Source organism: Mauremys mutica, chromosome 6, assembly GCF_020497125.1.
Source record: "Mauremys mutica isolate MM-2020 ecotype Southern chromosome 6, ASM2049712v1, whole genome shotgun sequence".
NCBI lineage: Eukaryota > Metazoa > Chordata > Testudines > Geoemydidae > Mauremys > Mauremys mutica.
Window position 1 is genome coordinate 100,733,027 of NC_059077.1, and position 24,429 is coordinate 100,757,455.

General features: G+C 42.6%; 1 protein-coding gene across 4 annotated transcripts in view; it reads right to left on the reverse strand.

Annotated features, from left to right (window-relative positions):
• Positions 1 to 24,429, reverse strand: part of SH3GL2 (SH3 domain containing GRB2 like 2, endophilin A1) — a 138,480-nt gene that overhangs the window by 19,355 nt on the left and 94,696 nt on the right. For 3 of the 4 annotated variants that reach the window (XM_045020125.1, XM_045020126.1, XM_045020127.1), the window contains exons 2-3: positions 13,704 to 13,772; positions 10,417 to 10,489 (exon numbers count right to left, since the gene is read on the reverse strand). In XM_045020125.1, coding sequence (XP_044876060.1) covers positions 10,417 to 10,489; positions 13,704 to 13,772 — 142 coding nt within the window. Of the gene's footprint in view, positions 1 to 8,190; positions 8,315 to 10,416; positions 10,490 to 13,703; positions 13,773 to 24,429 lie in introns of those variants that run through there. The other variant, XM_045020128.1, reaches the window with a different exon arrangement.

The window sequence follows — 24,429 nt, forward strand, 5'->3', positions numbered from 1 at the left end:
ACCTGCCACGTCTGCAGGTTTGTCCGATTGCGGCTCCCACTGGCTGCGGTTCACTGCTCCAGGCCAATGGGGGCAGTTGGAAGTGGTGGCCAGCACATCCCTCGGCCCACGCCGCTTCCCGCTGCTCCCATTGGCCTGGAGCGGCGAACCGCAGCCAGTGGGAGCTGCGATCGACTGAACCTGCGGATGCAGCAGGTAAACAAACCGGCCCGGCCCGCCAGGGTGCTTACCCTGGTGGGCCGTGTGCCAAAGGTTTCTGATCCCTGGATTAGATATTCAATTCAATGATTCCATAGAGTTTAAAATCATCAAATTTTGGTGTAGACCCATTTATAAGCCGACCCCCGCTCTTTGATGCGTCACTTTTTTACCAAAAATATTCAGCTTATGAATGAGTATATATGGTACATCTGGAACTTAGGCTTTTGCTAGATTTAAAAAAAAAAACCACTTAAAAAAATTAAACACGAAGAATAACCGAGGTCCAGTTTAAAGGGTACAAGCAAAGCAAAAGCACTTGGGATTAGCACAGAGGAGTCCACAAGCCAAGAAGAAATAAACAGAGATAAACCTAACTGCATCTTTCTAGACATTTTCTGATCTACTTACATATCTGGGGTTTCAAATGAGTAGTCTCTACATATGATCTGATGGTTTTTCATACCTGGCTTAAAGCTGCTTACAGCATTGCTGCTCTGTGTCCTCTCTCCAGAGAACAACCACGGACAATGGGAAAGTTTTTTCCCCAATTTTAAAAAAGTTTTAGCCCTCCCATTGTGCCCACTCCCTTCCTTTTACCTATGGGCTTTTTTAACCCTTTACAGGTAAAGCGAGTAGAGAACAGCTACTAACAGGAATTTTACAGCTAACTGGCTGGCTGGGTATTCACAAAAGGGAGATGAAAAGAAGAGTAGGGGAAGGGGACAAATAGATGAACAACAGAGGAAAGCAAGCATGACAAATACATTAATTAATTCACACAATTATGAAGCCAGAAAGGACCATTGTGATCAAAAACATGTCACCTGTAAAGGCATTTGAACCCTGGATCTGCAGATTAAGAAATTCATTATCTACCAAGTGAGGGATCCATATGAATCCATGTTCCTACATTTCACAACCTGCTAACATGATACTAAACACAAACACAGTCTGTGTCTGCACAGTGTTTAACATTGTATTCTAACACAATGCAATTTTCCAGTGTGTACAGACCAGTTCTCCATATCTCATTCACTTTGGCAGAGAACTCACAACACTGAAATAAATAAATAAGAACAACAATCAGTTTAAAAAACTGCCATAAATAGGAGTTTAAAACAAACATTGCTGGCAGCTTCAATTTCTCACTCCTTATATCTGATGTCACATTCCTTCTGCATTACTTTTTAAGTCAGCCACATTCAACCCTGGACTTTCATCCTATTCATTTTTTGTCCCCTTCAATCTCCCGTTAGGTTATTTTCATAGTTAGGCAGTTATGTAATGATTTTTTTTTTCATTTGTGATATCCTCAAACCCGACTTCCCTTTCAGCAAATTCACTGCTCTCCTGTTAACAATATGCTTTCTTTTCCCTGGAGTGTGACTTCATTAGCTTTCGAGTAAGGCTGATCAGTAATGCAAAATCAAGCTAACCATACCATCATGAAAAGCTTGTCCTATTTCCGATTTCTTCATTCCAAGTATATACCAATGCCAGGTAAAAGATAGTTTTTAATTTCAAATTAAAAAAAATATTAAAAAAATTAAACTGTGTCAAACTCAAGCTTTGCTAAACTCTCACATCCCACCCTGAAGAATCAGATCTCAGAGCGCATCATATTAATCAGTAGAGCTGTATTTCATCTCAATCTTCTCCTCCCCTCCCAACAAAAAATATTTTATCGAAGAAAACAAGTTTGTGCAGAAAATGTTTGTCTCCTTAGAAATTTTCTGCATGTCCAATGAAAATCAAAATCCAAGCCAAATAGGAAATGTTTCTGTTTACAAAAACCAATAAGCCGGTGTTTTGTTTTCTGATAGCTGGCACTTTTGTGGTATCTCATCAAAAACCAAAACCAAAAAATAATTGTAAGAGGAAATTTGGGTGAATTTAAAAAAAAAAAATTGGGAGGAAAAAATGGTGTTTCTCAACCTGTTCTATTTACTAAGCAGACTTACAATGAAGCCATGGCCAGATTCATTGCTAGCTCCAGTTGCTTTATGCCTCTCCTGCTTTGCAAAGTAACTGTAATCAAGCAGTTAAGTTGGGTGTATGGCTACCTTTGCACTGCCAGATAGCTGTAGAGCAGCTGGAGCTTGTGGCTGAATCTGGATCACACTGTTGAATGCCTCAGGCTTGAAAGGAGCTAACAATTTTACCACTATGTCCATAACATGTATCAACCTTATTGCTTTCTCTGCCGAGTGCTTGTTGACGATGATGAACAATGAAGCTTTGGATCCTGTAATAAACAGTGCTCCACCAGTTGACATAAAAAACACATTAATTACCATTGCTTTCTGTTTAGTGCTTAAACTCATAAATATTCTTCTCTCCAGTTTTCATCGTCAGTGGCAGTGTCATCAAATTCCTTACTGTTGTGGTCTTGCACACAAATATTTCCAATTAAGCTGTGCCAGTCACATTCTTTGATTCATCAAATTGGAGGGAATCTGTATCACACAGATTCAAGTAATTTTCCAGTAGTTAGAAGACCGCCAGTGATGCAGCATTCCTAGTCACTGTATTTGCACACAATTGTATGTCATTAACTGAAAACACAGGGCCTAATTTTCCTCTCGTGCTAGTTTTACACTGGCATAACTCCATTGACTTCAGTGGAGTTGTCACTGATTTGCACTGGTGTAAGTGAAAGGAGAATCAAGCCCTTAATTTCATGGGTTATTTTGGAAATCTTTGAACCAGGTTTGAGTTGTTTAAGTTACTGCCTCATTTTGGCAAGTACGTTCTGAAAGGTCTTCCAGTGGCAGCCTTCTATTTGTCTAATAGTTTTTAAATAATGTCTGCTAAGTGATCAAAGATCATTTACGGCCTAGCTTTGCAGACTCCACTTCCAATTCCAGTCTGCAGACTAGTCAGAGTGGTGTTGGTTTAGCATGAAAGAGGCACACACTCCTCCATGAGCCTTGTCAGCAATCCTTAATGTTCCCCACTGTGCCCAAAAACCAACTGTTTGGTTTCTGTTTGGAAGATAGAGCTCAGTCACTCATGATCCCATTTGGCTTGCTTATCTCTGAACAAGAAGTTACCGCAAGCCTCTGCTCCCTTCCCCAATTCATTGCCAGGGTCTCTTTCCCTCCCCACCACTGCCAGTGACTGCAGTGAGGAAGGGCAGCTAGCTGAACAATACAGGACAGCTTCATTACACTGTCTCTTCTCCACATAAGCTCACTGTAGGGCAAAAAGAGCTGCTGTAGCCCCTTGTGCCTTCTCCCAGTCCTCTGCAGGCTAGGCTAGCCAGCCCTGCATCTTCCTTTTCCCACTCAGAGTGTGAAGACCTGAGGAGAGGGAAGAGACAGGGAAACAGATAATTTGCCCCATTCACATGCCAGAGATCTTCATCCTCTTCCTTCAACTTGAAGGGCCTGCAGTTCTGCTCTGTTGCAGTCCCCTCACTTGGCTGCATTAGCTGGTCTCTCTCGGTCAGACACTGCAGGGGTGCTGCAGACAGAGCGACCTGCTCTTTTGGCTGGAGGGGTGAGATGTAAAGTGATTTTGCTTAAAACATGTATCTGACCTAACTGCACCACCTCAGCCAGAAGACCATTCAGCTCGCTCTCTCTGAAATAGAATATCTCCTGGAATCCTTCTTCCGTACTTGAATGTCTCCTGTTAACTCAGCCCTAGGCCTCCTAGTTCTAGTTTATACACTGCATTCATGTTCTATTATGTGGAGCAGGGACTAGAAGTCGGGTGTCTAGTTCTCCCCTCAGTCTTTCCACTTACTCCCTTTCACAAATCTCTCAGGTCTCTACCCTGCACCCATTGAAATTAATGGGAGCTTTGCAATTGATTCAGCAGGAGAAGGAGGAACAGGCCCCTGGTTGGTCACTCAAATGGGGATAATAAATAATAATCCCCATTTCATAGCGATATTGTGAGCCTCCAATTCCCAACTGTTCAAATGTGCTGAGTGCAGCCTCTGAGACTGCGGTGGCTCGCATGGAAACAGCTTCCAGCCCCACAGAGAAGTCAGCACTTCATAAAGAAACTAACTTTCCTATTCTCCTCACAGCACAATTTGAGTCAATACTCAAACGTGAGTAAAATAGAGGCATCTACTTGGTTAACTGCAGGTTTTTTGTTTGAATCAAAAGTAGTTTCAGTCAGAGTCACAGCTCCTCACCTCTCAGCAGCAGGCAGCATGGTGAAGTAAAAACTGACAGTGCTGACTGCCACACAGATTGGACTTTCTAGGAGCTAGGGATGTTATTTATTTAGGTTATGACTATAACCATAGGAGTTGTGTTAGCAGCTCTCCCTGCTGCTAGCAGAGAACTACCAAAAATGTAGAAATGCAGCTGCTAGCAGGATAGGGCCCTCCCAGGCATAACTCCTCACCTTTGCTGTAACCCCCAGCTATGCCTTTCCCACCCAGTGTTACGGTGGGAGGATTCCTGCCTGTGTCACAGTGTGATGCAGAGGAAAGGAACCATTGAAACACAAGCATACGCCTGTGTCATAGTATGAGGACATCTACACACCAACCCCCAGCTGACCACTTCTGTGTCATGGTATAAAACAGGAAGGAGGAAAGGTGGTAGCAGGGAGACCACTCCAAACCCCTCTGCCCTCTCCTGTGCACTTCTAGGGGGAAGAGACTTCTGTGAATATATAAAGTTGAAATAAAAATGTGTGTGGGGAGCTGCCTAAAGTGGGAATTGAATTCACAAGTGAAGACTGCACTGCATAGCAGCACCCCAGAGCTCTAACTGCTTTTGACAGTAGGCTTGCTAGTAATCAAGCTTTCTCCAGAAAGCCTCATGGCAGGGTAGGGGCAGTCAGAGACGTAATGACAATATGTTAGCTGTCTATTAATTATACATGTTTTACATCACTGTTAGATTATTGATCTGTTTCACACAGCATATGGAATTCTTACAGGATTCATATATAGTGTTGATACATTACATATGACTCAAATGTTCCAGCTCTATAATATTTAAAATAGATTTTTATGATTCTGCCTTGGTTCCTCTTGGTTAAGCTGCCTGCCTGTTGCAAGTGCTGTCTGTTCTTTCTGTCTGACCTCTGCAAGCCAACCATTGCAACACTCAAAAATGGACCATTCTATCACACTAGCCCAGTGTTTCTCAATGACCAGTCTGTGGTCCAGAACCAGGGTTCCTGAGATGTCCCTGACAGTACAGGAAGCAAGCCTGTCCCTGGTATCAAAAAGGTTAAGAAGCACTGCAGTAGTCTATCCTTCCACCAAACCTGAGTCTTCTGAGTGCCTGTAGCACCAATCCAACAATGAGCTCCATGCTGGCAGACCCTGCATGAGCATGGAGCCTTACTCAGGGGCGGCTCTAGAAATTTCACCGCCCCAAGCAAGGCAGCTTGCCGCGGGAGGCGCTCTGCCGGTCGCCGGTCCTGCGGCTCCGGTGGACCTCCCACAGGTGTGCCTGAGGAGGGTCTGCTGGTCCCGCGGCTCCACTGGACCCTCCTCAGGCATGCCTACGGGAGGTCCACTGGAGCTGCCTGCCGCCCTCCCGGCGACCGGCAGAGCGCCCCCTGCGGCATGCCGCCCCAAACATGCGCTTGGCGTGCTGGGGCCTGGAGCTGGCCCTGGCCTTACTAAAGCACTGTGCAGCAGCAAGGCCCGAGGAGGGAATCCTGTAAGTTGCGGCAGCCATGTGTGTATTTTTAAATGCGGAGCAAAGATTTTCAGAAGTGACTTGGGGTTTTTCAGATTTTGGGTGCTTAACTCAAGAGATCTTTAAAGGGACTGATTTTTTAGAAAGTGCTGGGCATCTGGTTGTGTATTTGGTTGTCGTGGTAATAGAATCTTGTGTTGCTATGGCAACTGAGTTAGATTATTAGGGGATAGCCCAGCCAGTTTTGGCTGGCTGTTGGTTAGTTCTGGTGTGGCAATAAATTGCTGCTTCAAGGTTTACAGCTCTTTGTGTCTCCAGTGATTTTGTCCTAAAACTATTGCCCCCAAAGATATAACACATCTGACCTCTGCAAATCCGCCCCTTAGAGATGACTCAGGTTGGACCCCAAGAGACTGAGGCACCTCAAAATCATACGCACTGCTGAGAATCTTGGCCAGAATATAACCAATGTAGGCTCCCATTCAGCAAGTATTTCCTGAACTATTTTTTAGAATCACATTTGTAAAATCTGATTTTGTTTCTCCCTTTTTTGTTTATGTATGTTAATGGTCATATTTGCCCATTTGCAGAAGTAAGACCCACAAAACAGGAAGATATGACACCTTAATACTCACTCACTAAAGGAGAATGAAAATTGGCCATCTACCCTCATAAGAAATTTGTCTGGTTAATGGCCTTTTATTTTATTTTATGCTGTGGCAGATGTCTATACACTTCTGCAGACACAAAAACCCATTCAGCTGTTAGCTAATTACTGCACAACATGCCTCAAATAATATTTATTCAAATGAAAGCAATAAGTCCCAGGGACTGAGTCTTCTGTCACACAAACTGGTTTTATACTACTGCAACATCACTGACTTCATAGTTACTCCACGGTGATTTCAGCGGAGTTACAACTGATGTATACAAGATCAGAATCAGCCTCTAGGTTCTTCCATGATGCAGTCTTTTTAGCAAGGTAATGAGAGAGAGGAAGTATAGCCTAATGGCTAGGGCACTCTAGGACTTGGGGGACCTGAGTTCAAGTCCCTGCTCCACCACAGATTTTCTGCATGACTTTGGGCAAGTCACTTAGGCACTCTGGGTCTCAATTCCTTGCTTATAAAATGGGGCTTATAGCACTTCCACATTTTACAGGGTGTTTTATGAAGATGAATACATTAACCATGATGCGGTGCTCAGATATGTATGTGTCCCCCATTGCCATCTTATCTAAGATAGATAGAACAGGTCTTCGCGTACTAGTTTGGGAACAGAGGAGCAAAGGGTACATCTACACTGGAATAAAAGACCTGTGGCAAAGCCATGGGTGGCCCAGGTGAGCTCGCTCAGACTTGTGGGGCTAAAAATTGCTGTGTAGTCATTCAGGCCTGGATTGGAGCCTGAGTTCTGGGGACCTCTCCCCCACCCCCCTCGCAGGGTTCCAGACTTGGGCCTGAATGTCTATACAGCAATTTTACAACCCAGTCCCACAACCCCGAGTCAGCTGACCTGGGGCAGCCACAGGTGTTTAATTGCTGTGTATACATACCCAGAAAGGCAAAATGATTTGCCCAGGAAATCTGTGGCAAAGCAGTGACTGGAACCCAAGTGTCTCAAGTACCAGGCTACTGCCTTAACAAATGGACCACCTTTTCTCTCGGGACTTCCTTCTTCTGATTTTATTCCTGTCTGGTATTTACATATGCTTTAAAACAACCCACTGAAAGCTAAGCAACAGCTTTCTAGACTAAATTGAACTTGGATAAGTGTAAGGTAACTCATGTTGACAAAAAACAGTCAAACTTTTCATATGGACTGGCTTGGCCAAATTCTTCTCATAGTAAGTCATTGGTGTTACTGGGAGACTGCTGTGGCTGTGTATGATCTTACAGGAACTCCTGATGGAAAAGGTTTAAGAGTCATGAAGCCCAAAGGAAATATTATAGTTATCCCCGTGGAAAAGTTTGGCTTATCCTCGGTAGCTCAATAGAGATGTCTGCTCAGGGGACAGTGGCAGTTAGAAAAGGAAACTGGATGTGCGAGGTCTGTTTAAAAAATGCAGTTTGTTTGAAGGCATTACAGTGGCAATGGAACACTTTTTTGACACTCCTACGTTCACCTAAATTTAAGAAACATGTAGGCTGGAATTTTCAAAGAAGTCTGGGTGAATTAGGTATGTGTGGATGAGTTGGCTGCCCCCATGTCCCCTCTTGTGGCTGGGTGCCTCTGCTCTGCCTTTATTCTCCCTCTTCCATGCCCTTTTACAGAGACCCCACACACTTGCTTGTCCAATTACCACCCTTATAGGAGCTTATTCAGATAACTCAAAAGTAGAACTCGAAGTCCGAGGCATGGCTCTTACCTCGGAGCCTGGTGAGTGAAAGGGTTCCTTCATCTAGCCTTTTCCCTTTTTCTCGGTGAAGTTTTAGGGAGTGATCCACCCGGGTTTTGCCACTGTTCTGCTCGGAGCTAACTCCCCTGTAGACTTACAGAGTCAGCTCTCTCAAGCAACTGCTTCAGCTCTCTTATAAAGGAACTAGCTGCTTGTGGTTCTCTCCCCTCGCCAGGTGTCTCTGGTTAGCTCATCAGGTTTCAAGTCTCCTGCTGGCATCTCCCACTCACTCCCTTTTCTCTCTCATAGTGCTCAGAACCCCATCAAATTTCAATGGGAACAGGGTGCTGAAGTCCTTTTGGTTCCTTTGAAAATCTGAGCCATAACTGAGATTGAAAACAGTCAGATAAGAGCAACAAAGATGGTTTACATATGAAGGGAGAGGCAAAAATTAGGATTATTTAGTCTTGAAAGAAAGGAAGAGTTAGGTGGATTGATTTAGAGGTGAAGTTCCAAGGGTTTGGCTTTTCAAATTTGTTTGTTTTAAATCTCCAAGATTCCAAAAGTTGATAAATAATATGTAGCCATTGCTCACAAATGTACTGAGTGCCGTATATGAACAAAAAATTACCCTAAAATATTTGCTGCCTTGCTATGGGCCTTCGGTCTCAATGGAAGTCTTTCTGCTGACTTCACTGGGCTTTGGATCAGGCTGTACGGGCACATTTACACAGGAACAAAAGACCTGCAGCATGGCCACAGCTGGCCCAGGCCAGCTAACTCAGGCTCTGGGGCTAAAAATTGTCATAGATATTGATGGAACCCAAGTTCTGGGACCCTCCATCCTCACAGTGTCCCAGAACTTGGGCTCCAGCCTGAGCCCAAATGTCTACACAGCAGTTTTTCAGCCCTGGAGTCTGAGCCCCATGAGTCTGAGTCAGCTGACCTAGGCCAGCACTGGTTTTTTAAATCCCTGTGTAGACATCCTCTAGACAATGAAAAAATGTAGAACTGTATAGTTCCAGGTCTCTCAGTCAACCCAGGCTTGAAATAACTTTCCCATTCTAAACCCCTATCTTGATTTCCCTCACATAGTATTTCTGATGCCCCTCACAAGGTAGGAGTCTCAGGTTCTTTTTGGGAAGGTAATTTTATTAAAATACTTTAAAGTAACACTCACTCAGTGGGTAGCATTAGATTATAACTCAGGTTACATGGGTTCTAGTCCCAGCTTTACCACTGTATGACTCTCAGCAAATTACTTTCCCTCCCTGTGCCTAAGTTTCCCTATCTATAAAATGGAGAAAATGTTTTATTGATAAAGCACTGTGAGATTTACTGATGAAACATGTTATGTAAGAGGCAGGCATGATTATCATCTCCTTTTTTGCAATCTTATAATCAAGTTTTTAACTTTCAGCAAAACCTTTTCAGTTCACTTTTAAGATCATGATGCAAAAATTAATCAGTCTCTACTTTCTACATTGTCCCATAACATGAGAGTGGAGGATAAGTGAATTTAATTATAATCAAATCTCATGCTCAGACACTGCAGCAGCCAGGAGAAAGCATCTGCAATGAAACCGATACAACAGATTAACCTTCCTGGGCAACCTCCTTTCTTAAACAACTAGCCAAACCATCCTGAAATGTATTGAGTGCAACTCTATTTCATCTGTTTTAGGAAATGACCTCAGTTCAACAAGTAATTTTTGTAAGGTCTTTGAATGGTCACATGAGATAGACTTCACCAAGCTCGGTTGAAAATTCAGGAGAACCCCACACCACTTCTTCACCCACATTTTAACTCTCAATGTAGCCTACATTGATTAATTGCTGGCTACTGGGAAGTATAGAAAACAATACTTTATAATTTGATATGGATGGCTGTAATTCTGAATAATCTGATGCTACTATTGGCACAGCTGGCCTTGGTACTACAGAAACCATCAATACCACCTGATCTCATTGAATGTATTTCACTCCAACGTAACTCCATTAACTTTGTGTTAATCCTAATTGACACCAGCATAACTGAGATCAGAATCAAGCCATATATGTGCAAGACAGACACATACACACAATACACTGAAACATACTCCACCGGAATATATAAAAAAAACTAGTTCCCAAGAGAAGGGTAGTTAAGTAGTCGCAGTGGCAAAGGCTACTGACAAAGTATCCTCTAAACTAGAACAACCAAGAAAAGGTAAACATCTTTAAAGCATTCTGCGAGTCACTTAGAAGTTTCATTACCTGGGTTGGGCTGAAGATATTCTACTGTCTTGGTCATTATTTCCATCACAGCCCTGCTGGTGACATCTACTTTCTGAAATTAAAATGAGAAGAATATAAAAAGAAGAGAAAAACAAGATAGACAAAAGTGAAATTTTGAAGAGAATTCATTTTTCTTCTTAGATTTACTCCCCTGAGGATTCTCGTTGGGGAAGGTGAGTGACAAGTGCAGCAGTGGTGCTGGGCAGGGTGATGATCTGCTAACATACCTGGTGAACTGTTATATTGCACAAACAAGCCATCTTCTGAGTTGGAGCAGAACCACGTGTTTGTAGGCCCTGGTTCCCAAGGAGATTTCAAACCCTAAGCAGCAATGAGTGCGGAGCAGTGGTACAAGGAGAAAAGAGATCATTTTCTTCAAGAGAGACCTGGCCATGGTAATCCATACCTCCCTGCTGGACTACTAGTTTCTCTAGGTCTGACCAGTTAGCTCCCTGCAGTTGGTCTCCTGAGAGAGCCTGATTGATGAGCTGCTATCACACCAGTACATCATACCCTGCAAAGGCTTCCCAGCCAAATGCCTCTTTTCTCTAGCTAGTGATGCTAGACTCAAATACCCCTCCTCATTTTACAGTCAGCTGAACAATGTGCCTCTGGAGATAAACTGACATCATATTATATAAATCCAGAAAAACATGCTGCCCTTCTTTAGAATCAGCTGACATGTTCTCACTTGAACGATGGCAGAAATTTGTTACTGTGCAAAAGTCCTGCAGCGGCAATATAACCTCAACATATTGGCTGCTGTAAGAAGTCTGCCATGCACTTGGGTTTTTGTGGCTCTTTGGATAAGAGCAGGAAGTTATCCTGAGTAGTCTCACTTTCTTTTCACAAAAGCAGCAATTCACAAACTACCAATATATTTATTTTGACTTTATAAACACACCTGTAACACAACAAAGAACAAACAATAGGTCATGCTGAAAAACATCTCAGAAATACCTCTCCCCAGCATGCTTTCACCTTCATAGTTATGTTGAGACTCTGGCTTTGTTTCCAAGAGTATAGATTTGAATTGGGTTCATAGTAAACTTTTCTGTTATAATTGCTCATATTTTTGGAGTCGGTGAGTTCTCATGTACCTTTTTGATATCTGTTCTTGCACCCATTTTCTTTTTTAAAAAACTCAATTGTTTTTAATGTGATGGGAGCATTTTCTAATTGTATCTTCTCCATAAGCTTTTCAATAAAGTTATTTTGGGGAAAATGTGTGTAACTATATTTTGTATGTTTAAAGAAATACTTATTTTATAATTTATTTATTTAACAAGAAGAAAAGAACAGTTTGAGATCCCAGATCTGTAAGGGCCAGATGGATTTGATTCTGAGCATCCTCAACACCCACTGACTTCCTTGGGTGTTCCAGGTAATCAGCACTTGCCAGGGGCTACGCAACACCTCTCAAGATCAGGTCCAAAGAGAAATATGTTGCTCTTAGTCTGCTTCCGTTGATCTGTGGCTCTCTATTACGTATTGTGCATGCTGCACTTATGCAATTACCTTGTTGTACTTCTCTACAGTGAGCTTCTCCTACAAGACATCATCTGTCTTGCAGAGTGAATTTCTCCAAACAGTACATTTTTATTTAAAAAAATAACACCTGAGATGAGCTAGTCACAGCTTCCTCTGCCTGCTCTCCCTCCCATTTTATCTTGTCTTTATCATCTGCCAGCTCTGGCTCCCTCCCAGTAGCAAAGGGCAGCAGGGAACTGGTGGCTCAGAGCAACAGGAGTAGCTGAACTTCCTGGTACCGAGCCCAGAAGTGGCTCTGTTGAAGAGCTGAGTAGCAGAGGTTGTAAAGCAGGCAGGGACTGTGCATCAGGGGACAGAATACTTCCAGTGTTTACTGAAGGGCTGGAAGCAGGTATCTTGGATAATGAAGAAAGACAGGAGAGGAGTTTTCTCTGCTCCAATCCCTCACTTTAGCATTCTCAAGAAAAGTAATTTCATCCTTAAGTTTCTAAGGGCATGGCTACACTTGCGAGTTAGAGCACATTAAAACAGCCCTGTGCGCTCTAACTCACGATGCGTCCACACTGGCAAGGCACATAGAGCGCCCGGACTCCGCGGCTAGAGCGCGCCTGGTACTCCACCTTGGCAAGTGGAATAACATTTGATGCGCCCCTGCTGGAGCGCCGCGGCGCCAGTGTGGACACCCGGGTCTGTTAATGCACTCTGATCAGCCTCCAGAAGTGTCCCACAATGCCTGTTCTAGCCACTCTGGTCACCACTTCTCTACTGCCCTGCCCTCAGGTGACCAACCATCAGACTTGCCCTTTAAATTCTCTGGGAATTTTGAAAATCCCCTTCCTGTTTGCTCAGCCAGGCGTGGAGTGCTCTCAGCGCCTCTTTCCAGGTGACCATGCCTCCACGTGCCAGGCGATCCCCAGTATGGAGCAATGGACCTCATCAGTGTTTCTTTTCAATAAATGAATTTTCTTTCCAATAGATGGATTTTTTGCCTTTGAAAACATTCTTTGTTATTGCATAAAGTAAAAGATACCTTAGCCAAGGAAAGCAAGGAATTGCAAGTCAGCGTAGCCAACACAGATTCCTACTAACATTGGAACCACTGCACTTCACTCCCGTGCAGGGCACCAGACGTTCCTCGTGGCTTTCACCATTCCTACCCAGCTAAGCCTTCTTTCAGTTAGCTCCCTGCTCTCCAGCTCCTCCTCCAGGTGCAGTCTGTAGAGTTAATTACACCCACACAGTATTGTGCTCCCTTTTCCTCCAGGAGGGATTCACAGCCATTGGAAGGCAGGTGCTGTTGTCACTTTCAGCATCTGTGGAGTTTCTGATGGGGGAAGGCATCTCTTAACTGAAGCTCTAGATCCAAAGGAGCCCTTCCCAGTGAAGGCTGCTTGGGGGATGCTCTGAAATTGCAAATATCCTAAGCATCTTGGACACATTCTTTCCTCAGCCAGCTCTGCCTCTTTTGACTAGCCTCAATGAGCTGAGGATTGTGGGATCTTTGTGCCATAAGAATATCCATCCATCCAGGCAAACTCTCTGCTTCCAGGGGTCTACTACAGTGGATTAACTCATGGCTAAATTGAGGCCGATATCACTGATCTCTGTAATATTTGTTTTTTTATATTTCTTGATTAGGGGCTAACAGACCATAAGTGCAACTGTGCTGTATAATGATTTAGGAATATAAGTCAGGAGACTTGTGCTGCTAAGTCACTTATCTTTTTATGGTTGGATTTAAAAAAGAAACAACTAGTACTTATGTTCAGACTTACCCTCTCCATTTCTTTGAAGTCATCATCTAGCTTAGTTCCTTCTGCACCTCCGACCTTCTCACTCACTTTCTGTGGATTAAAAACAAAAAGGTAAGATCAGTGATGACTGAAGATCTACTCAGAATTCTCATATATACGTTGGTTTCCAGAGCAGAGGTATTTTCCTATAAGAAACTAGATGGTAGTGTGACTGGATGCATCAGCCATTCACTTCTGCAGATCTGAGTTTAAATATGACCTATGTAAGGAATGAAAAATAGCTTTGTGTTCTATTCTCTTAGGCCTCAATCCTACATTGCTGTCAATAGGACTGCACATAGCGCGTGAAATGAAGCACACACAGAAGTCTTTGCAGGATTGGGGCTCTACTCCTTTACATTTGGGGGGGGATGAACCCAGGATCTCAAAGAACAAGTCTTTACTGCTTGAGCTATGAATAAAAATATTAAACTTGATGAAATTTCAGTTGAAATAAGGAATAAAGTGAACTCCGGTGACATAGCTTTGACAAGTCTTCATTTCTCACAAAATGTTCAGTGTGGAGATGATTTTGAAATGATTTTGTGCTATCCTTTCATTTTCCTGAATCATGCTGGAACATATTAAATTGAGTTTCCCTTTCTCATCAACAATCTAATGATAATGGATTGTATTGGTGACCGCTATACAGCACCAGTCACCATGAATATGTAGGAAACTCCTACTACAAGACAGGCCCAACAAAGAAAGTAACAGAACACCACTAGCCGTCACCTACAGCCCCTCAACTAAAAACCTCTCCAGTGCATCATCAAGGATCTACAACCTATCCTGAAGGACGATCCCTCACTCTCACAGACCTTGGGAGACAGACCAGTCCTCGCTTACAGACAGCCCCCCAACCTGAAGCAAATACTTACCAGCAACCACACACCACACAACAAAAATACCAACCTGTGAACCAAAGCCTGCAACAAATCCTGGTGCCAACTCTGTCCGCATATCTATACAAGGGACACCATCATAGGACCTAACCACATCAGCCACACCATCAGAGGGCTCGTTCATCTGCACATCTACCAATGTGATGTATGCCATCATGTGCCAGCAATGCCCCTCTGCCATGTACATTGGCCAAACCGGACAGTCTCTAGCAAAAAAACAAATGGACACAAATCTGACATCAGCAATTACAACATTCAAAAACCAGTAGGAGAACACTTCAACCTCCCTGGTCACTCAGTGACAGACTTAAAAGTGGCAATTCTTCAACAAAAAAACCCTTCAAAAACCAGATTCCAACGTGAAACCGCAGAACTGGAATTAATTTGCAAACTGGACACCATCGAATTAGGCCTGAATAAAAACTGGGAGTGGATGGGTCATTACAAAACCTAATTTTACCATACTAATTCCCGCCTACTGTTACACCTTCTCGTCAACTGTTTGAAATGGGCCACCCTCATTACCACTACAAAATTGATTTTTACTCCCTTGGTATTCTACTGTTAATTGAATTGTCTCGTTAGACTGACCCCGCACTTGGTAAGGCAACTCCCATCTTTTCATGTACTGTGTGTATATAGATATATACATACTTGCTACTATATTTTCCACTGCATGCATCTGATGAAGTGGGTTCTAGCCCATGAAAGCTTATGCCCAATAAATGTGTTAGTCTCTAAGGTGCCACAAGGACTCCTTGTTGTTTTTGCTGACACAGACTAACACGGCTACCACTCAGAAACCTGTAATAGCACTGTTAGTCACAATGGGCCAAATTTATGCCTGGTGTAGCTCACAGAAGTCAATTAGATGGATTTGACTCATTGCCTGTTCTCATCATACACTGTGTCTGCATTTGTCATAATAAATTACATACTACTTTCAGTTTTTCACTGTAATTTGCAATTCATTATACTGTACATCATTTAATTGTACATATTCTTCTATGAGTCTGATTCGGATCTCTCTTACACTTGTTTTATACCAGTATAACTACTGAGTTCAGTAATGTTACTCCTGTTACACAAGTGAAAGTGAAATCAGAATAACACTTGTGTTTCCACTTAGTTTCAACTTTTTGGCTAGCTTGGCAAGCAGAGGGAGACCTCAGGGAAGGTGCAGTAGGAGAGGGGCACAAGTCCCCCTTTCTGTGCTTGCCTGTGGTGAACAAGATCCAGAAATGTGATTAATCTCACCAAGTTCATTCATTCTTGTAAATCTGCAGTGCTGCAAGGTACCCACATTACCTGCCAAATAGGGAATAATTGTAGCTGCTCTTTGTTTATTGTGATGGGTTGGATCACAGAGCCCCCCTTGGGAAGTGCCAACTGATGTGCCAATACTACTTCTGCCCCTGTTTTCCCTGCCAGCTTGAGACTCCAGCACCCTGTCTTACTGAGCCAGACACGCCAGTCTGCTCCACTACAGACTCAGGCTCTGAACCATGTGCCCCAAAGCTGCAGACTTAACTGAAAGCAACTTACAGAAGTGTTCCTGTCTTTAACACTCAGATGCTCAACTCCCAATGGAGTCCAAACCCCAAATAAATCCTTTTTACCTTGAATAAAGCTTATACAGGGTAAACTCATTAATTGTTCGCCCTCTATAACACTGATAGAGAGAGATGCACAGCTGTTTGCCGCCCCCCCCCAGTATTAATACATACACTGGGTTAATTAATAAGTAAAAAGTGGTTCTATTAAATACAGAAAGTAGGATTTAAGTGGTTCCAAGTAGTGACAGACAGAACAAAGTGAATTACCAAGCAAAATAAAATAAAACACGCAAGTCTATGTCTAATACAGTAATAAAACTGAATACAGATAACATCTCACCCTCAGAGATGTTTCAATAAGTTTCTTTCACAGGCTAGATGCCTTCCTAGTCTGGGCACAATCCTTTCCTCTGGTACAGCCCTTGTTCCAGCTCAGGTGGTAGCTAGGGGATTTCTCATGATGGCTTCTCCTTTCTTCTGTTCCACCCACTTATATATCTTTTGCATAAGGCGGGAATCCTTTGTCCCTCTCTGGGTTCCCACCCCTCCTTCTCAATGGAAAAGCACCAGATTAAAGATGGATTTCAGTTCAGATGACATGATCACATGTCACCGTAAGACTTCATTACTCACTTGCCAGCACACATGTATACAGGAAGACTTACAAGTAAAACAGAGCCATCTGCAGTCAATAGTCCTGGTTGATGGGAGTAATCGAGATTCCAAACCACCATTAATGGCCCACACTTTGCATAATTACAATAGGCCCTCAGAGTTATATTTTATATTTCTAGTCTCAGATACAAGAGTGGTAAATTTAAACAACTAGGATGATCACACTCAGTAGATTATAAGTTTTGTAATGATACCTTACAACAGACCTTTTGCATGAAGCATATTCCAGTTACATTATATTCATGCTCATCAGCATACTTTCATAAAATCAGAGTGCAACATCACAGTTGTCAACTCCTCGTTGAGTAGTATCCAAAACCCAACTAGTACAGCTTCATTCAGCTGTGTTAATCATGCACCAATACTGGGTGGCGTCCACCAAAAAAAAAGAGGAAACGCTTTACTTATCTCGTTACCCCAATAAAGACTGGATTAGCAGAGCTGAAAAGCTTCTGTTCAGACACACTCCTGATGTTACTCTGAATACAGATGAATCTGTTTGGTCTGCACTACTGAATCAACATGAGCAAGCACTCAAAGAAGAAAAATGGTTACTTACCTTTTTGTAACTGCTGTTCTTCGAGATATGTTAGAATCATGGAAGATTAGGGTTGGAAGAGACCTCAGGAGGTCATCTAGCTCAAAGCAGGACCAACACCAACTAAATCATCCCAGCCAGGGCTTTGTCAAGCCAGGCCTTAGAGGTTTTTAAGGATGGAGATTCCACCATCTCCATAGGTAACCCATTCCTGTGCTTCACCATTTTCCTAGTGAAATAGTGTTTCCTAATATCCAACCCAGACCTCCCCCACTGCAACTTGAGACCATTGCTCCTTGTTTTGTCATCTGCCACCACTGAGAACAGCCTAGTTCCATCTTCTTTGGAACCCCCCTTCAGGTAGTGAAGGCTGCTATCAAATCCCCCCTCACTCTTCTCTTCTGCAGACTAAACAAGTCTCATAAGTAATGTGCCCCAGCCCCCTGATCATTTTCATTGCCCTCTGCTGGACTCTCTCCAATTTGGCCACATCCTTTCTGTAGTGGGGGGCACAAAACTGGATGCAGTACTCCAGATGTGGCCTCACCAGTCCTGAATAGAGGGGAATATGCAGCCCCATATGCCGTTAGTCTTCTTAGCAACAAGGACACCCTGCTGACTCATATTCAGCTTCCTATCCCCAAGTCCTTTTCTGCAGAACTAATGCTTAGCCAGTTGGTCCCCAGCCTGTAGCGGTGCATGGGATTCTTCTGTTCTAAGTGCAGGAATTCTTGTTGAACCTCATCAGATTTCTTTTGGCCCAATCCTCCAATTTGTCTAGGTCACTCTGGACCCTATCCCTACCCTCCAGCATATCTACCTCTCCCCACAAGCTTAGTGTAATCTGCAAACTTGCTGAGGATGCAATTCATCCCATCAGCCAGATCATTAATAAAGATGTTGAACAAAACTGGCCCCTGGACGGACTCATGGGGCACTCCGCTTGATACCGGCTGCCAACTAGACATCGAGCCATTGATCACTACTTATTGAGCCCGACAATCTAGCCAGCTTTCTATCCACCTTATAGTCCATTCATCCAATCCATACTTTTTTTAACTTTTCAGTCATCATCTGACGCTGATAGCAACTTAACACACAAAAGCTCATCCTCAGTCAGCCTGATCAGCAATGCACCTTTGTATTCATCAATATACAATTATCAAGATATACATAGTTTTTGATAGAAGTACTGTGGTTTTTTTCTTGCATTTGAGAAAATCTATTGAAAAAGCCTTGTCAAAATAACAGGCCCAAATTGTAGGAGGAAATAATTCTCCTCCAAGCAAATCTTACAAAGAGCTAGTCCCACATTTTGGAATGTAAATATCCTGCAATTTGCAGGAATGTATATTCACAGGGAATTTTAACCTACACAGATCCCTTTGTGGGATTTTGCTAAAGATGTTTGGTGAAACCTAAAAAGCCAATGCAAATTTCCCTAAGAATTCCATAAACACTGAGAAAATTTTGTTCTGAGTAAGAAAATAACCAGAACACTTAATGCACAGTGGGAGAGAGTTACAAATGTACAAGTTCCCATACCAAACTTGCGGGGGATGGTTGGGGGAAGGCCTTTGCAGGCTCACAAGGCTAGCTAGAGCCATAACTGTCCATGTGCACACACAGTTACTCAACGAACACATTAAGCACATGCAATTGTGCCTTTGCAAATCAGGCTCAATATTCCTCCCTAGGTTTCAGAACCTGTAATTTGTCATAAGAAGAAACTCCCTTAGTTTCCAGAGAAGGAACATATGGATGAAGGAGTATTGAATATTATACTCCATCTGCATGAGGAGCTGTTTAGCTGTCTCACCTAATTATGCAGGGGAAATTATCCCAACCCCCAAAATCACAAGTCTTGATTCTGTCTCTTACATGACAGCTACTTGTTTTAGAACACTGTGTTTGACTTAGTTTCTTAAGGCAATTAAGCTGAGCTGCAGACGAATAAGAGTCATACAAGAATGTGATCAGTTTAAAATGTATGAAAGATTCTTTGCCAGACCGGAGCTGTCCTTGTGCAAGTTCAAATCTAGAGAAGATCCCAGATTAGCTGGGACTGAAAGGCTGAAAGCCCTGGCATCCAGGGGCGGCTCTAGGAATTTTGCCGCCCCAAGCACGGCAGGCAGGCTGCCTCCACGGTTTGCCTGCGGATGGAGGGGAGGAGCAGGGGGGAGGTCTGCCGAAGCCACGGGACCAGCGGACCCTCCGCAGGCAAACTGCGGAGGCAGCCTGCCTCTTGCCCTCGCGCCGCCGGCAGAGCACCCCCTGTGGCTTGCCGCCCCAAGCACGCGCTTGGCGTGCCGGGGCCTGGAGCCGCCCCTGCTGGCATCCGTCACAATGCTGACTGCAGGCTGCTGATGTACTGAGGAACACAGAGGTTTCACTGCTGGCAGCTTATCAAGGTGGTTGGCATTTGATTCAACATTTAAAATGAGTTTCTCTTCACAGCATTATAGAAAACCTGCCTGTATAGAATTCCTACACAGAAAACTAATTTTTTAGACAATACTAAAAAGGAACAGTATACTACAGCAAGGAGTGTTTCCAAGCGGTCAGATCAAGGCATTGGCTGTTCTCAAACTCAGGTCCAAGTTTTGCCACTGAGTTTTGTAATTTGTGCTGTGGCTCTGTATAGCTTTTGTCATCACTTGGGGCATGTCTACACTACAAAATTAAATAGACCTAGCTTACAATGGCATACGGCCACCACAGTAATTTCATCACTTGTAAATATCTACACTTCGTTCCTTGTGTTGGCAGTGCACATCCTCACCAGGAACGCTTGCACCGATTGAACGGTCAGTGTGGAACATTGTAGGCTGGCTTCTGAAAGCCCGCAACAGTTGACGTAAGCAACACAGTGTCTACACTGACGCTGCATCAACCTAACTACATTGACATTGACTCTATGCCACTTGTGGAGGGGGCGTTATTAAGTCGGTGTAGTGGGTGAGTTACGTCGGTCGGAGCGAAATTTTAGTGTAGATACTTACAGTTAGGTCGACGCAAGGCTGCTTACATTGACCTCTTTTCTGTAGCATAGACCAGGCCTTACTCTGTTTGACTTATACTGATATAGGTCTGTAGTGTATCTGAAGCTAGGTCTACAACTATGCTGCTCAGCGGTGTGAAAAATCCACAGCCCAGAGCAACGTATTTATACCGACCTAACCCCCGGTGTACACAGCACTATGTCGATGGGAGAGCTTTTTAAGGCACTCAGGGTTACAGGACAAGCAGTGACAATCTCTCACTAGTCTGGGTTGAACCAAAAAACATCACAGCCTGATTCACCTCTCATTTACACCAACGGAACTTCAATAGAGTTATTTCTGTTGTATAAATGTACCAAGGACAGGTGTAAGGACTTTGTGTGTGTATGTGAGAGGGATTTTACATTGCAAAAATTTAAAAAAACCTTCCCAATTAGTGAACTACCCTACCAAACATAATAAGAGGACCAAAAAAGCGTCACCGAGGGTAAACAACAAAGTAAAAGAAGCAGTTAGAGGCAAAAAGGCATCCTTTAAAAAGTGGAAGTTAAATCCTCTTGAGGAAAATAGAAAGGAGCAAAAACTCTGGTAAGTGAAGTGTAAAAATATAGTTAGCAAGGCCAAAAAAGAATTTGAACAGCTAGCCAAAACCTCAAAAAGTAACAGCAAAAAAAAATTAAGTACATCAGAAGCAAGAAGCCTGCTAAACAACCAGTGGGGGCATTGGACGATCAAGATGCTAAAGGAGCACTCAAGGACGATAAGGCCATTGCAGAGAAACTAAATTAATTCTTTGCATCAGTCTTCATGCATGAGTATGTGAGAGAAATTCCCAAACCTGAGCCATTCTTTTTAGGTGACAAATCTGAGGAACTGTCCCAGATTGAGGTATCATTAGAGGAGGTTTTGGAACAAATCGATAAATTAAACAGTAATAAGTCACCAGGAGTATTCACCCAAGAGTTCTGAAGGGACTCAAATGTGAAATTGCAAAACTACTAACTGCGGTATGTAACCTATCGTTTAAATCAGCTTCTGTACCAGATGACAGGAGGATAGCTACTGTGATGCCAATTTTTAAATAGGGCTGCAGAGATGATCCTGGCAATTTCAGGCTGGTAAGCCTGACTTCAGTACCGGGCAAATTGGTTGAAACTATAGTAAAGAATAGATTTATCAGACATATAGATGAACACAGTTTGTTGGGGAAGAATTAACATGTTTTTTATAAAGGGAAATCATGTCTTACCAATCTACTAGAATTCTTTGAGGGGTCAACAAGCATGTGGACAAGGGTGATCCAGTGGATGTAGTGTACTTAGATTTTCAGAAAGCCTTTGACAAGGTCCCGCACTAAAGGCTCTTAAGCAAAGTAAGCTGTCATAGGATAGGAAACAAAGGGTAGAAATAAATGGTTAGTTTTCAGAATGGATAGAGGTAAATAGTGGTGTCCCCCCAGGGGTCTGTACTGGGACCAGTACTATTCAACATATTCATAAATGATCTGGAGAAGGGGATAAATAGTGAGGTGGCAAAATTTGCAGATGATAACTATCTTGAGTAGTTTTGTAAGTCCAAAGCAGATTGCAAAGAGTTACAAAGTGACCTCATAAAACTGGGTGACTTACCAAAAAATGGCAGATGAAATTCAGTGTTGATAAATGCAAAGCAATGCACAGTGGAAAACAATCCCAACTATACATATAAAATGATGGGGTCTAAATTAGGATAGTTCTCTGAAAACATCCACTCAATGTGCATAGGCAGTCAAAAAGGCTAACAGAATGTTGAGAATCTAAGAAAGAGAGATAGACAGAAAATATCATATTGCCTCTATATAAATCCATGGTATACCCACATCTTGAATACTGTGTGAAGATCTCGTTGCCTCATCTCAAAAAAGATATTTTGGAATTGGAAAAGGTATAGAAAAGTGCAACAAAAATTATTAGGGGTATGGAACAGCTTTCATATGAGAAGAGATTCTTAAGGCTGGGACTTTTCAGCTTGGAAAAGAGATGACTAAGGGGGATAAGATAGAGGTCTATAAAATCATGACTGGTGTGGAGAAGGTAAATAAGGAAGAGTTATTTATTCCTCCAACACAAGAACTAGAGATCACCAAATGAAATGAATAGGAAGCAGGTCTGAAGCAAATAAAAGGAATTATTTCTTCATACAATGCATAGAACTCTTTGCCAGAGGATGTTGTGAAGGCCAAGACTATAACAGGGTTCAAAAAAGAACTAGAGAAGTTCATGGAGAATAGGTTTGTAGCCAATGATTTTAGTTTATAATCCATTTATTGTGTGATGTTATGATTAATCTATGTTATATTATATATATTCGTTGTATGTTAGAGTTAATTTGTAGGATTATAAAATTATAAGATTGAACAGTATTTAGAGGAACCAACTATTAGACTTCAGTAAGACAAGCTGAAATGCAAGAAACCGTAAGCTGAGGCCCGCAAGACTTAAGCTTAGCTATTTTAGGCCTTGAAGACAAGAAATGATGACTTAAACCAATGAACGAGAAATAACCCAATGCCCTATGATTATGGGAAAAGAGGTACCAAGTGGTAATATTGCACAAAATTACCCAGAAGATTACTATTAGATCATAAAAATACTGTAAAGGCGCATCTTGTCTCAGACATTTGTCTTAACCACGGAATACAGGTTATGCATCAATGCTAATGAGAACAAAGAGAACTTACACAGCCTATAGAAAATTCAGGTCCTTTAAGTTTCCAGGGGACACAGACCAATAAGAGAAAAGAGAGTTGACACTTTTATGGGGATGCGCCAAATGTAGACAGAATCACTTTATAAAATGGGGATGCTCAGAATGGGAAAACTGAGCTCCCTATGGGAGACTCCAGCAGTAATTCTGATGATCAAGCCATGAGAGACCCATCAGATCCTAACCCTGTTGTTAAGGATGTGAGTATAACTCTATTTTGTAACTTGTGCATAGGTCTGTATAGAATTTCTATGTGCTTGGGTAATCATAACTTTAACTGTAACTTTAATAAAACTTGTAAAATAGACTAGACTTTGTACAGGTGAATGTATGTGTGGTCATGACCCTTGATCTTTGTGTGTTCCTAGAGACTAACTCTGAAGCAAGTAGCGGAAGTGACTTTCACTCTGGTAAGCTTGAAACAGTAGCTGCCAGAGCCGAACCTAGAGTGGTGTAACACCACATTACAAAATTAACTTTAAAAGGCTACAGGTCCATCAATGGCTATTAGCCAGGATGGGCAGGGAATCAAAACTATGCTCTGAAGTGCCCTAGCTTCTGTTTCCCATAAGCTGGGAAATGGGTGACAGGGAATGGATCACTTGATGATTACCTGTTCTGTTCAATCCCTCTGAATCACCTGGCATTGGCCACTGTTGAAAGACAGGATACTGGGCTAGATGGACCATTGGTCTGACCCAGTATGGCTGTTCTTATGTTCTACACTGTCAAATAAATAAATAAGCAATTAATCTATATGTAACTTTTGTGAGGCCAGATGATCAATTCTGCTTAGCCATTCAAGGACATTGTGATGTTCTGCTTAAATGTTTCATTGCATAGTTAACTGTTGTTAAGACTTAACAAGCTTCCCTCACTGCTAGAGGCCACCAGGAATTATCAAATAACTTAGTTTATTGAAGTGTAATGAGATGTTTGAACTATTCCACAGCACCCTGCTGCATCTAATAAAGGGTTTTTACTTTAGCAACTTTTCCAAATGATAAGGTAAGTGCCAATTACTCACTGTGCCCTTTCAGAAGGAATGCTGATTTTTCAATTACCCATGTCCATCTCCTTAATGGTGAAAGTGCTCAGAGATTTTCAAATAGGCCTCTGTAGCTTTGGGGGGATTTTGGAGAAATATTCTGATGCAGTACATGGCATTGCCATTATCTCTGCTCAGTAGGTTCCATGATTTAAGGTGTAAAGGACTTGTTTTGTTATTTAAAAGCCATTTGTATTCTATGTTTTCTGGCACTAACTGATCATTGCTGGGGCTAAAAA